This window comes from Hibiscus syriacus, unplaced genomic scaffold (assembly GCF_006381635.1).
Source record: "Hibiscus syriacus cultivar Baekdansim isolate YM2019G1 unplaced genomic scaffold, ASM638163v2 tig00110931_pilon, whole genome shotgun sequence".
In the NCBI taxonomy this organism is placed as follows: Eukaryota; Viridiplantae; Streptophyta; class Magnoliopsida; order Malvales; family Malvaceae; genus Hibiscus; species Hibiscus syriacus.
Window position 1 is genome coordinate 776825 of NW_024062918.1, and position 13653 is coordinate 790477.

Consider the following 13653-nt stretch of genomic DNA (forward strand, 5'->3'; position numbering starts at 1 on the left):
CTTTAAAATCAGTTGCAATGACAAGAATGGCCTTTACAAATTGTGTTTTATATGGGAACAAAGGCAAACGCGAAGGTGGAGTATGGGGTAGAATCGTAAGTTGAAGCTCGGTGGCAGGTGGTACACAATTGAAAAAAATAAATGCTTGGTTGTAAAAATATTTGAGACTTTGAAGAAAAAGAATTCAGTACTCAACACTCATCGTATTATTCAATTTTAACAAAAACAAAGGGTTTGATTGTAAAATAATTATTTATATTATACTTTTTAGATGTTTAATATTTTATTTTATGATGAACTTAAGATCAATTTGTTAGAGATATTTTAGTATCCAATAAATATATGACACGTGATCGCCATTTTCTTCTTTAATTTATTGTCTTAAATAGAAAAAAATTTATGAAATCTTAAAAAGATGAACGAATATTTTTTTATAAAATAAAAAAAAATCACAAGTTACAAACAATTCAATTAAAAATGTATTTATTTAAGAGTGAAATAAAACCCTAATCCCTTAAAATTCTTTTTGGTTTCTATTTTATGTGCTTGTAATTAGGGGTGTTCATTCGGTTAATTCGGTGGCCGAACCGACCGAACTACCATTTTCGAATTAACCGAACTTTTTTTTTCTTTAACGTTAACCGAACCGAACCGAACCGAACTTTTTTTCGAAAATATTAACCGAACCGAATAAATTTCGGTTAATTCGGTTAATTTTCGAATTAACCGGATTTTTTTAAAATTTTCTAATTTATATAAAAATTAAATATTTTATAATTCAAAAAAACAGTTTATAATTAATTTAAATAATATATAATTATAAAATAAAAATTGTATATAAATTTTTTAATTAATTAATATTGATTTAGGTTTAAAAGTTATTGAATCTTAAATTATTAATTGGGTTTTAAATGGTTTGGGTTGAGCCCATATGTTATATATAATATATTTAATATTTTTTAATTAAAAAAACAATTTACAATTAATTTAAATAATATATAATTATAAAATATAAATTTTATATAAATTTTTAATTAATTAATTAATATTGATTTAGGTTTAAAAGTTATTGGATCTTAAATTATTAATTGGATTTTAAATGGTTTGGGCTGAGCCCATATGTTATATATAATATATTTAATATTTAAAATTTTAATTCGGTTAATTCGGTTAATTCGGTTAATTAACCAATTTCGAATCGAATTAACCGTTAACCGAATATCCAAAAAAACCTTAACCGTTCCCCGACCGAACTAATTCGGTGGCCGACCGAATTAACCGAATTAATTCGGTTCGGTCGGTTAATTCGGTTAAAACCGAATTTTGAACACCCCTACTTATAATGACGAGTTAAGAAAAATATAGAGTTCGAATCTCATTAACGATGGATAACAATTATTTAATGAATGCGACAAATTGGCTTGAAAACGAGAATACAATAAAACACTGAACAAGCATAAGCATCAAAAATGAAAATAATTTAAATACTTATTATATTTCTTTGAAACAAGTTACCACATGAATGATTAAAAAGTTGTTTAGAGTGGTTGGGACTTGGTGTTTTCATTTTACCAAGAAGAAATGCATCTCTTTTTCTCTTCTACCAATCACCGTTTTTCTCATCTGTCCCACCTTCTTTGGTGGGCGTACAATACCAAGATGTTACAATTCACAGCACGCTACAAACCATGAATTTCACACCCGCTATAAAAATAAAATCAATAATATAATAAAAATATAAATAATAAATATACGGTGGACACCGGTGCATGTGGACGTGGGGCGGAGCCTCCAGGTCGAGATGTATCGGCGGCTGTGATTGCAACAGTGCGAAGCCGAGTTTTTCGGATTGTAAGAAATGCATGTCGCGGTGCAAGTGCGGTTGTGTTTCTTGAATTGGTCTTTTTATTCCAAGGTATGGTTCTAGAATTAGTTCTGTATTCATTCGGAATACAAAGCATCAAGCTTTGTATCACTTAGTTAAGTGTTGATGCCTAATGTCTTGTTTCTTCAATGCATCAGGCTTGGAATTTTAGTGCAAGAGATTATTATTGTTGCAGGTTTCAACATACATTCAAGGGTTTACAAACCAAATGGATTACACAACAAAAAAGACCATTTTCAGTTGGCAAAGTACACTACTCTGCTTCTTATCTCCAAACACAACACAGTCCTCAATCTCGTGGCGGGGCAACCTTACCACGACAGGTTCCGAAACCAACATTGTAACCACTCCCCTGCTTCATGCAATTTAAAACTCTTTACAAATACATGAAATTACTAATGTTAAGCACTCTACACTAGTGAAGCAGAGAAATTACCTTGCAGCAACCAGTGAATATTACTTCATCCCCATCTTCTAAGAACTTTCGAGCTGTCCCATTCAACGACAGTGGTTTCTGTCCATTCCATGTTAGTTCCAGCAAGCAACCAAGAGAATCTGGCTCCTGTTCGAAACACGAGAAGGGTAAGCTATGAGCAAACACTGCCAGATTCATTTGCAGTGGCCATCATCCTGTTACATACACCAGAACTACATTCATCCATATGTCCAAAGAACCCACTTTGCTGGCTTGTTCATCAGACATCAACACAACATGCATGCTTACTTGTGTCTGTGTGGATTGGCAGATATTTTTGAAGGAAAGAAGAAAGAATGTTGAAAGGTAGGTAAGAAAAATACAGGTCCACTAATGGTCCCAGTTCCAAGGAGATCGCCAGGCCTCAGGTTGCAACCATTGATTGTATGGTGTGCTAGCTGTTGAGTCAACGTCCAATATCTGTTACAAAAGGTTATACAAACTTCAGTAAGTATTTCATTTCGGCAAGCAATGCTCCATATTTCACCCAGGCACCAAAATTTGCATAGAATGAGGCAGTTTGATTCATTGGTTCATTATTTCATTAAGGGAAAAGACGGCTCTCAGAATAATAAGTGTACAAGTGACTTGGAACTTCTTACAGGTTCTTGAGATTACTTCTTGTAACCACACTTGAATCTTTTTGTCCGGAAGGTTTAATTTGAACCTAGCAGCAAGAAACAAGATAGAATCTCAAGACACTAGGGAAAAGTCTATTAGAGAATAACATGGAAGACTAAGTTGGATAATGAAGTATTGAAAATCCAATGGGATATATCCACTAAGCTGGTAGATGCTACCTCCAACGCAATATCATAGTTTTTGGATATCTTCTCAGCCAGATATGGCGGTGGAGAGGGATCCTGCATTGACAGCAGGCATCTTCAGCTACTTCCATTAAGAATAATCACTATGAAAGAGAATAGGGAAAAAGCTAGGAGCTCCAATGGCTTTAAGATCCAACACAACTAATAGACACCTACCTGCTTAGGAGCATTGCATGCAAATGGCTCCAGAGCATCTAGGGTCACAATCCATGGGGATATTGTAGTACCTGAAAGATGAGAGAAAAGCGAGTAAATTCCTGGTATAACAATCTGTGGAGAATCACATAACCATCCTATGTTACTCAGAGTCAGATGTGACTGCTGGATATGAGCACGTTCATAGGTTTCTAAGTTTCTTCATTTAGTTTGAGGGTCCATTGAAAGTCATATCCCAATACCTTGTCTGAATATATGTTGAACACAGGATATTGACCGGTTGAATCCAATATGATAGCTTTATTGTTTCCCTATAATTTTACGAATTCTTCGTTATCTTGTTAATTAAATTTGAACTTCCTCCTAAGAGCCTCAGAACAAAAGCAAGAACAAGTTTTCATTCTTTACCAAAACTCTTTCCAAGAAAGGGTCCAAGAGGGACATATTCCCATGCCTGAACATCCCGAGCTGCCACAACCAAATAGTTTGTTTAAAATATGGTATTTGTTGGATAAAAAAAGAGAGAGAGGATGATGCAGAAAAGCAACTAAACGTAAGCATACCACTCCAATCGTTCATCAAGACAACTCCAAAGATATGATCTGCTGCCTCATTAACATCTATAGCTTTCCCTAATTCATTTCCTGGACCAACTACAGCAGCCTGCCAGTTTTGAAGGAAACCATATAAGAGAATAATTCGTGGTGAAGTAGAAAGAGAGAATAACATGATAACAGTAAAATGAAAGGCTGACCATTTCAAGTTCAAAATCTAGCTTCAATGAAGGTCCAAAATATGGTGGAGAGTTACCAGTTGGACGACCTTGACCCCTAAAAGAATAGAGAATCAAGCCAGTTAAACTCTAAGGCGGAGTTGACAACTATGAGCTATGCTAGTATCTCTGTCCCTAATTAAAAACGATTTGGACATTTTGACAAAAATCATAGATGAAGTTCCATACACTGACCTAAATTTTAAGGTTAAAAAACAAGGAATAAGTAATTTGAACTTCTGACCTTGGTCTAATAATATCAGTTCCGGAGATGACAATAGATGATGCTCGTCCGTGATATGCAATGGGAAGATGGAACCTGGACAGTGCAGAACGTCCATGCTTATGAGTTCCCAAATGAGAGAAGGTACATAAGCCACCAACTCTTTCATTTGTTAAAACTTTCGAAAATAAGATTACCAGTTTGGTGGAATCGGGGTTTCAGGTCCAACAAATATGGTTCCACAATTCTTTGCATGATGCATGGATGAAAAGAAGTCCGTGTAGTCTCCAATTTCCATAGGAAGAACCATTTCCACCTTGCTCTAACGATTTCACAAATAAACTGAAATAAAATTGAATGCAAGAGCATTTTCATAACATACTGAAATCTCATGTGTATAATCTTACCGTTGGCAGGAGTGCCTTCTGCCTCAACACCGTATCATCACGCAGGGTTGGTTCTGTAGCTGCACAGATCCATATGATGGTCAGTTTTCCCCATTCCAAGTATAAAAAATGAATCTTCATTTCACTTGAAAACTACATTGTGCTTTTGAAGGACTAGATTATTGCAACTTTAATAATACTTGATATATTTCATGCTATCAGCAAAATCAAGCTACTCTACCTCGGGGGTGACTAATGTAATACGAGCATAAAAGTGGTAAAATAATTTTTTAAAGGCAGAAACATCAATAGACCTATGACTTACGACTATATAAGTCTAGGAAGTTAGAAACACATGGATCTCGACATACCCATGTCTAAAAATGTAGAATATAAAAGATCAATATGTAGGAAGACATACATGACAATAGCTTTTGAAGAGTTTTACGTGCTTCCTTCCAAGCAGGTCGCCCCATAGCCAAAAATTTGTTCAGAGTAGGCTGACACAAAAACCAACCAAATCACAATCAATCGGTTCAGCTTAACAAACTCCCATAACCAAAGCAAGAAATGAAACCTGAAGGAAGCAATCGGAACCGGTGAGTAGAGGGCCGTTGAAAAGACCGGCTTTGGCGATCTCAGAAAGGTCCAGAGCATAGTCGCCGATGGCGACGGCGAGACGGGGGAGTTCAGTGGAAGGTTGGGTTTTGAAAGCTCCATAGGGAAGGTTTTGGATGGGGAAATGGGAATCGGGATGGACATCGATGAACGACTTCAAAGCCATTTATGTCTCTTGAAAAAAAAGAAACAGGTTTCAAGAGAGGAGGGGAAGTAGAGGGGCAGAGGTGAGGAGTGAGTTTCCATGCATGTGATATTTAAAGGCGTTCATAACCATCTGATTTGATAGGGGTAGGTAAGTGATAAAGGATCATCATTGTTCATCAATCGAGGCTACCTACTTTTCAATCTGTCTTTTTTACCTTCCCTTCTTCCTAATATAAGAGTTACATGTTGTATTATAATCTTTCCATAACATTACAAAACCAACCAAATAAAATTATGTTTTCTCTCTCTCATTTAATCGATCCAAAATATTATGAGTAGTTTTATTCAAGTTCAAGGATTTATCTAACATTTGAAAGAATCTACTATCCAATCAAGCTCAAAGATTTTTTTCCACTTTTGATTCTACTAAATAAAGACCTCAAAATATCAGTCAAAACCGTCGTCATCGACTCTAATCTCCCTTGACGATTAAACATGAAGTTCAACTCCATTAAAATAAATCCTTCAACTTCCTTGCTTTTGTACTCTTACTCTCGGGTAATTGCGACGGTCTTTTAATCCCGTCATTTTCCTCTTGGGGTTTGATTACTCCAACGATGGGTGGTTTTTGAAATGAAAAATTCGAACTGAGCACCGACGCCTTGGATGCTCGCTTTGGTCTTGAGTGTCTGCTTCCCTTTGCCCCGTTGAATCACTCAGAAAATATAACATCACCAACCAAACTAATACCGTCGATAACTAGGAAAGCTCGGATTAGTTTTTTTTTAGGGATTCTAAAGGACCAAAAAGGGGGTGGCGAGACGGAGAAGTTTAGATTTTGGTGTCAATAAGAACAAAGATTGCTTAGGACATGCCTTGGAAAATCTTCAACTTAGAAATTATACGATAATAGGGTTCTCTTTACCAACATATCTTACAACAGTTCCCTTGGATTCTCCTCCTTGTAAAGACAGTACATTGTCCGGAATAGTTACATGTTTGAATCAAACTCTATTTATAATTCTTAAAAAAAGGACAGTGATGAAACCAAATCACATCAATAAAATAAAAAGAATCAAGTTCATGACAAATAAAAAATATAAGGGCCACGGGCGTGGCTGAGCCAGCGCATAGTGTGCGACGACGTAGAGTTTCAAAACACAGGAGCTCCGAAATAGAGTATATATCGGTTGTTACCATTAAAAAGCAGAAAAATAGGTATAGAGTAGTAGTTAGATTATTGGACCCATGACTTTGTTTCCTAAATTCGAATATCATTAACAATCAAAATTAATTTTGGGAAAAACAATACAAGTGGGCCCCTATTTTTAAGTTAATAAAATTAATCATTTATTATTTTAGAAAAATAAGGTCGAGATCTAAAGGTCCCTTTACAAGAATTTACACATGACCTCCAACAACTTAACCACGACCCTGATAATGACCAAGTTAGAAAAATCCCTTACTGCTCCAATGACTTTGATGGCAATATGCTCTTTTAGGGATTTGCTCTAATTATTCTTTACGAAGAAGCTATTGAGCATAATAACTGTTGTGTCGAATGGCGATGATGATTTAAAGAACGTCATAAAATGATAGTATAAGTGAAAGAAGGTCGATGGCCAATTTAGAAGAAGACTTTTGGGGTTTTTTAGGGAAGAAAATGACTTTAATGTGTTACGTTAGTATTTTTAAAGACAACTGGGGATAGTGACCGTTATTAAGGTAAATTAAAATTTTAGAAATTATATTGTAAATTTTAAAAGTTGAGAGCGAAATACATTTCCTTAAAAGTCGGGTGACTTTTTTTAGTGTACCCTAAAAGTTGTATAGAGCAAAAAAAAAATCCCCTACATTTCAGAGTAATTTTTACGCGGTGTTTTTCAGAGAATGCTATCGTCGGTGATACTATAGTTTTAGTGGCGGTTCTTGATTTGCATCACTGAATTCATATTTTAGTGGCATACTGATAACAATTGTAGTTTAAAACAAGGTTGATTACATGTTTCATCTGAGTTTGTAGTTCATAATAGTTATTAGTTACGCTCTAATGTTAACAACGAACTTTGCAAGGGGCAGAAAATTATTGACGCTCGTAGTCCACCCTTGGCCTTTTGTGTGTGAGAGAGCTAGGAGTTTGATATAACATAGTTTTAATAAATAATTTAGCTTGATATAGGGTTGAATATCACTTTATCAAACAATGTGACCATTTAAGAACGTTTGCTATCATTTTAACCCTCAATAATATTTTGTCAAATAATGTTGTTATTTAAGAATTTGTACTATTAATTTTACCATTCAACTTTCTTTCGTCGACATATTACTTATTATCATCATAAAATGCTATTAATCTGGGTCACTTTAAAAAAACATGAATTTTCAGTAGTTAATAGGAATTGTGTCAAATCTTTGAAGCAATTGATTGATAAAGCCATGACAACATCAATGATCGACTGGGTATTGTTAAAATTGAAAGATTGATACAAGTGCTCCCATGCATCGACACATGAGGAAGGTGTATGGGAAATCGACAGCATGTTGGAACCACTCGCCCTCATGCTGACCAACGATGTTGGCAAATCGATCGAAAATGGAATGCTGCATTCATCCAAGGTAATTGTGAGAGAAAAAATAATTCCCAAGTAGGAACTTAAAAAATAAATAAATTGACAAGATAAAGATTTTTTTTTAGTTTTTTAAAATGACACATGTCACATATCTATTGGTCAACTTATACCACGTCAGCATCACGTCACAACAATGAGTGATGTGGGTGACTTCAAGAAAGTTGAGTGGCCAAATTGATAGCACAATTTTTAAATGGACATATTATTTGGTAGGGTGTGGTTGAGTGGCCAATTTGATAGACAAAATTATTAAATGGGCACATTATTTGATAGAGTATAGTTGAGTGGTGAAAGTGGTATTTAGCCCTGTAACATAAAAGTGATTTTAATAATAATTGATGTTAAAGAGAATTAGTAGGGAAGTTCTACAGTACGATACTCTTAATATAAGATTAAAAAAATACTATCGATTTTGTTATTATTTAAATAAAAAATCGGTAAAAATTTATCTGAAATATTATTATTTCTACCTAAAACATCAATATTTTTTAATATTTCCGATAAAGTACCTAATAATAATAAAATCGATAGAAAAAATAATAAAACCGATAAAACACTTAATAATAACAAAACCAATAGAAATAATATATTTTCGATAATTTATTACTTATTTTATTATTTAAATAATAATAAAATTGATAACCTATTTTTTTAACCGTATATTAAATTTGTTTCATTTCCCGAATTAGTCACCAAATAGAATAAAGCGTCACCCTTTTGCTTTGCTTGCCCTTCTTACCTTTTACTTATTCTTATTCTCTCCGCCACTCTTTCGATTGCCTTCATGTGTTTTTTTTAATAACTGCAACTAAAAGCTAAAACCCAGATTTCTAATTCTCTCTCTTGCTCCCATAATGCTTTTGTAGTAGCCTCTGTTAGTGTTTCTCTGGCTTTTCTTCTATCTTTTAGAGTTCCAGGTATTGAGTTTCGTTCAGCTTCAGATTTGATTGAGTGGTTTTTTCATTATTTACTCTATTAAATTTAATCTTTGTTTGTTTATTTTTTTTCTGATTTTGTGCTATTTGATTCAGTTTCTATTGATGTTTGGGATTAATTTGCTTAACAGTTTGAGTGGAGTTCTATTTTTAAAATCCTCTGGTGAAACTGGAATTCGAAATTTTAAATCTTGGCCATGGAAAGCTTAGTGGGAGAAGCATAACTAGCTTAAGAGTTTTGAGTGTAGTTCTATTTTTTAAATCTTCTGGTGGAAACCGGAATTCGAAATTTTGAATCTTGACCATTTAAAGCTTAGCGAGTATATATTCCCTAATTGATACTTAACTCATGTTTTGTGCCTAATTGTTATTTAGATTAGTTTAAAGTTTTAATGTTGCTTATTTCAAAGAAGGAACAAATATGTGATATTGTTACTTAGACCTGCTGTGCACTTTCTATGGTTCTTTCATCTTGCAGGAATATCAATATTTGTCTAAAAAATGAGTGGAGAAAGCTAGAGATTTGAATTTGAGTGATAGAAGGCATATAAAGACCTATGGTGTGCATTGTTTTTGGCCTAGATGGAATTCTCTCGTCTTTTTAAGGTTGCTTATTTTGAACCAGCCGGTGCTTTCTGCCTGCGATATGTCTATTTGTTAGCCTTAAGTTGGGCATTTTGAATAGGGTTGTAAATGAGACATATAGTGAGTTACTCGAAATCGATTCAGTCAAAGTTCGACAAATACTTAACTCGAATGGACTTAACTCGAATTCTTAACGAGCCAAAATGAGCTACTTGATACTCGACTTGAAAAGGTTGCGAGCAACTCGAAAAAAATTATATATTAAAATTTTATTTTTGAAAAAAATTAAATTGTTAATAATATTAACATTTATGTGTTGATTGTTTCTAAAAAGAATATAGTATAAGGTTTTTATGTGCTTAAGGTTCGAGTTTGAGCTTTAACCGAGTTAAGATTTTTTTTATCTCGAGCTTTTTCAAGCTTCAATTCATGATTTCAAGTTCGAGTTGAGCTTGAAAATTTTAGGCTCGCGAGTTTTCGAGCTGAGTCAAGCTTAGCAATACTCAAGCTTGACTCGGTTTATTTACAGCCCTAATTTGAATGTAAGGCTTTCATTGGATCTGTTAGACTGTGTTGAAGTATGTTTCTGAAAAATCAAAGGCCCAAGTGCAGGCATATTTAAGTGATTATTCTGTGCCTCTGTTTACTTTCTGCATGAAAGAACTTCAGCTAACTGATTATAGCTTTTTTTTGCTGGAAATTTATCCCTGTTATATGCGTGGATTCCTTCCTAACATTCATCAATTCATATTCTGTATATCACTTGGGGTGATAGAATTGTTCATGTCTCTTTCAGTGAGCCCAGCTGTCATCTCTTTCAAGAGTGTGTAATTTGGTAGCTCAGGCAGAAAGTCATCTTTCTTGCGCCACAAATATATGCATGTGCGTTTCTTTGACCATTGACATTGTCATTAAAGAGCCATGGAAAGGAGAACAATATAGCCCTCTCATCTGCTGCTACTAATCGGGTTCGGCATCGTAAACGATCTAATGAGGTTGGATACTCAAATGCTGACGTGTTTTGTTCTTTTCAATGTTTATGATCATGGGTTCCTGATGTCACATTTGAAAGGGAAATCTCCCTCTGTAAGCAATTTCCTTTACCTTACTTCTTAAACATTCAAATATGCTGTCAGGTTATTCCAGAACCTAGCAAAGCAAATGGTGGAACTTTTCTTGTTGATGACCGTAGCAAGTACAAATCAATGTGGATCCGGACATACTCTACTGTTTGGATGATCGGGGTTTTGCATTGATTGTCTACATGGGTCATCTCTATATTACAGCTATGGTGGTGGGTTATCCAAATATTTATGGCGAGAGAACTATTTAATCTACTCAGGAAAGCACATGAAGATAGGCACCTTCCGGGATTTAGGCTATTAAATTGGTGAGAATATTTGCCTACAGCAACTAAGATTTTTCGCCTCGTAGAAGTTAGTCTTGAACAACTTTGTTTTATGGCAGGCACTTCTTCTTCACTGCAATGTTATTTGTATATGGCCGCCTTCTCAATCAACCACTTGTCAATTCTGTAACTCCGGACAAGTATTTGTATCAGTTTGCCAGCAGCCTTTTCAAGTATCAAATGGCTATCTGTTACTTCTTGTATTGCAGGTTTGCTAAGCTTTTTATTTTATTTGTTCTGATTCAAATATGGAAGAATAATAATGTCCAGGATGCATCAATTGATATCTAAAATTTCAGTTTGGACCGAAGTGGGGCTAGTTGTTCTTTATTCTGTGAATGCCTATATTTTGTTCTTATGTCCTAGATGGTTTTCTTACTTGTCATATGGATTTCACCTTTTTGTATAATTAATACCCAAGGCCATTGATATCTTTTCCTTTTTTGTGATGGGTTCTTGGGATCAGGTTTTATGTGGTTTATACTTACATTGAAGAAGAACATGTACAAGTATCAGTTTCGCCAGTATGCATGGACACATGATTCTGATTGTGGTATTCACACAGTCATCCTTTACTGTGGCCATCTTTGAAGGAATTTTTTGGTAACTTTTCCTTCTGGAACATGCTTCCTATTGGGTCAGTTAATAACAGATGTACACAGTCAAGATGAAAAATAAAGAAGGATCTCTGTTTTGTAATTTTAATCATTTGAATGTGAAACTTACTGTATTCTCTCTTTCCCTATCCTTCACCGCTGTCTTCTTCTGCTTAACCAAAGACGTCCTTTCTTCCCAGGTTTCTTCTTCCTGCATCGCTTATTGTTATCAACGACATTTTTGCTTATATTGTTGGGGTTCTTCTTTGGAAGAACACCATTAATCAAATTATCTCCAAAGAAAACATGGGAGGGATTCATTGGAGCATCTGTTACAACTATGATCTCTGCATTTGTGGTGAGCATTGCTTTTTACTTTCCTATTTTGCATTTGACTCCATCTTCTTTGTAGTCAGGGTTTCTTTGTAGTCCAGGTGACTGTATAATAATCAAATCCAATCTTAATGAAAAGGTTAATGCGTAGTAGCATTTTCTCTGTGGTATGAACGCTAGTTACAGTTGACAGTTTACATGCCTGACAAGTTTAATAGATTATGCAGTGACAAGCATCGTTCTCAACCTTTAATTGTAGAGGATTTATTGAGCGCCATGTTCTCTTAAGCATGAATTTGAAGCTCTTCCTAAACCTTTAATATCCAGTGTTAGTGCCTTGATAACAGTGCTGAAGAACAAGTATGCTATAAACACTCATTTTTGTGTTCATTTTCTTCGCATATTTTCATTTTAAATCTTTAATCATCTTGTTAAAGTTATGTTCCTTTTGTTTTATTTTCATATTTTCATCCTAAATGTGCTCATAACATGGTGTAAGTTTTTGCACATGCAGCTTGCAAATATCTTGGGTCGTTTCCAGTGGCTAACCTGTCCAAGGAAGGTAATTATTGATCACAAACCTATTCTTTGATTCTTCAAGAAGCATAGCATTCCACTTTCTTTTTCAGAAAACTCAGGGTGTGAGGGTACTGTTTGCAGGATTTATCAACTGGTTGGCTTCAATGTGACCCAGGTCCTCTGTTTAAGCCAGAGTATTATACTTTACCAGAATGGATTCGTCAATTGGTAAGCTTACAATTTGTATATGAATCTATTGCCATAATTATTCCTTGAGTTGGTATGATCTGGTTTTGCTTGAAAGAGAGGATTGTGATTTAACTTGCCCATAAAAGTTTCAGCATGGATTTCTAGTCTGATAGTTCCGAACTTCCTGGTTTAAAGGGAAACACTATATGCTTCAATTCTGGTGGACTGTCAACAGAAAACTTTTTGTTCGATTTGGATGCATCTCTTACTAAATTTAACCGCTATGGTGGACGAGATCTGCTTGTAGAATATAGGTTTAGTGTCATCTATGTCTGTTTGTTGAATGACTATCATCTCAAGTCAAAGTGCTTGGTCCTTTAAGTCCTGATGTCAATTCTAAGCTATGCTACTCAGACTCTATTCCATGTTCGGATATGTGTACGCCGGACATGGGTACTTTAGAGAGAATGAAAAGTCCTAGCATATATTTAAACGCTGGGAACTTTAATAGAACAGGTTTAAAGGTTAATTTGTTATTTTTTTTTGCAGCTTCCTTGGCAGGGGATCTCTATTTTGCCAGTTCAGTGGCATGCTTTATGCCTTGGTTTGTTTGCATCAATCATAGCACCTTTCGGGGGGTTTTTTGCAAGTGGTTTCAAAAGAGCTTTTAAAATCAAGGTGTGAACTTCTTTCCTATTCTCTGTTCAGATTTTTGCTATAACTTGTGTTAACTCCAACTTTAAATATTTTCTATAGACTTTGGTGATAGCATTCCCGGCACGGTGGAATACAGATAGAATGGATTGCCAGGCAAAATTCCAACTTTTTATCCTAATCAAACGTTTCAATTAATGTCGAGTCAGTCTATATTACTCAAACTCGAGCGTCAATGTGAGATATAGGTTGTGTCCTATACAGATATGTTCAAATTTTTGAAGTTTTTCCACCTACATAAAGAGTCTTTCATAG

The 13653-nt window shown here is 34.8% G+C and overlaps 1 protein-coding gene and 1 pseudogene across 3 annotated transcripts; one reads left to right on the forward strand and one right to left on the reverse strand.

The window, feature by feature from the left end:
* Positions 1–2156: 2156 nt before the first annotated feature.
* Positions 2157–5557, reverse strand: LOC120146766 (fumarylacetoacetase-like). 3 transcript variants are annotated; one of them, XM_039160261.1, is made up of 14 exons: positions 5302–5557; positions 5146–5224; positions 4746–4804; positions 4536–4660; positions 4360–4434; positions 4098–4173; positions 3907–4006; positions 3752–3811; positions 3344–3414; positions 3161–3223; positions 2963–3027; positions 2684–2780; positions 2322–2447; positions 2157–2237 (listed from the first exon to the last, which is right to left on the reverse strand). In XM_039160261.1, the coding sequence occupies exons 1-14, from the start codon at positions 5506–5508 to the stop codon at positions 2175–2177; spliced, it is 1266 nt and encodes a 421-aa protein (XP_039016192.1). In that variant the 5' UTR covers positions 5509–5557; the 3' UTR covers positions 2157–2174. The 3 variants fall into 3 exon arrangements, with proteins under 3 accessions (XP_039016192.1, XP_039016191.1, XP_039016193.1); XM_039160260.1 differs by having other exon boundaries at positions 2157–2240; XM_039160262.1 differs by lacking the exon at positions 5302–5557 and having other exon boundaries at positions 2157–2240; positions 4746–4867; positions 5140–5212.
* Positions 5558–10535: 4978 nt separating this feature from the next.
* On the forward strand, positions 10536–13383 carry LOC120146855 (annotated as a pseudogene).
* The last annotated feature ends 270 nt before the right edge of the window (positions 13384–13653 follow it).

What these genes read in the sequence shown, in the direction of transcription:
- LOC120146766 (XM_039160260.1), bottom strand. Translation starts at nt 5,508, where the DNA reads ATGGCTTTGAAGTCGTTCATCGATGTCCATCCCGATTCCCATTTCCCC. An exon ending in AGAAGGCACTCCTGCCAACG is followed by an intron (nt 4,661 to 4,745) that starts GTAAGATTATAC and finishes TGAAATCGTTAG; the next exon opens with AGCAAGGTGGAAATGGTTCT. An exon ending in CTGGGACCATTAGTGGACCT is followed by an intron (nt 2,448 to 2,683) that starts GTATTTTTCTTA and finishes TGTTTCGAACAG; the next exon opens with GAGCCAGATTCTCTTGGTTG.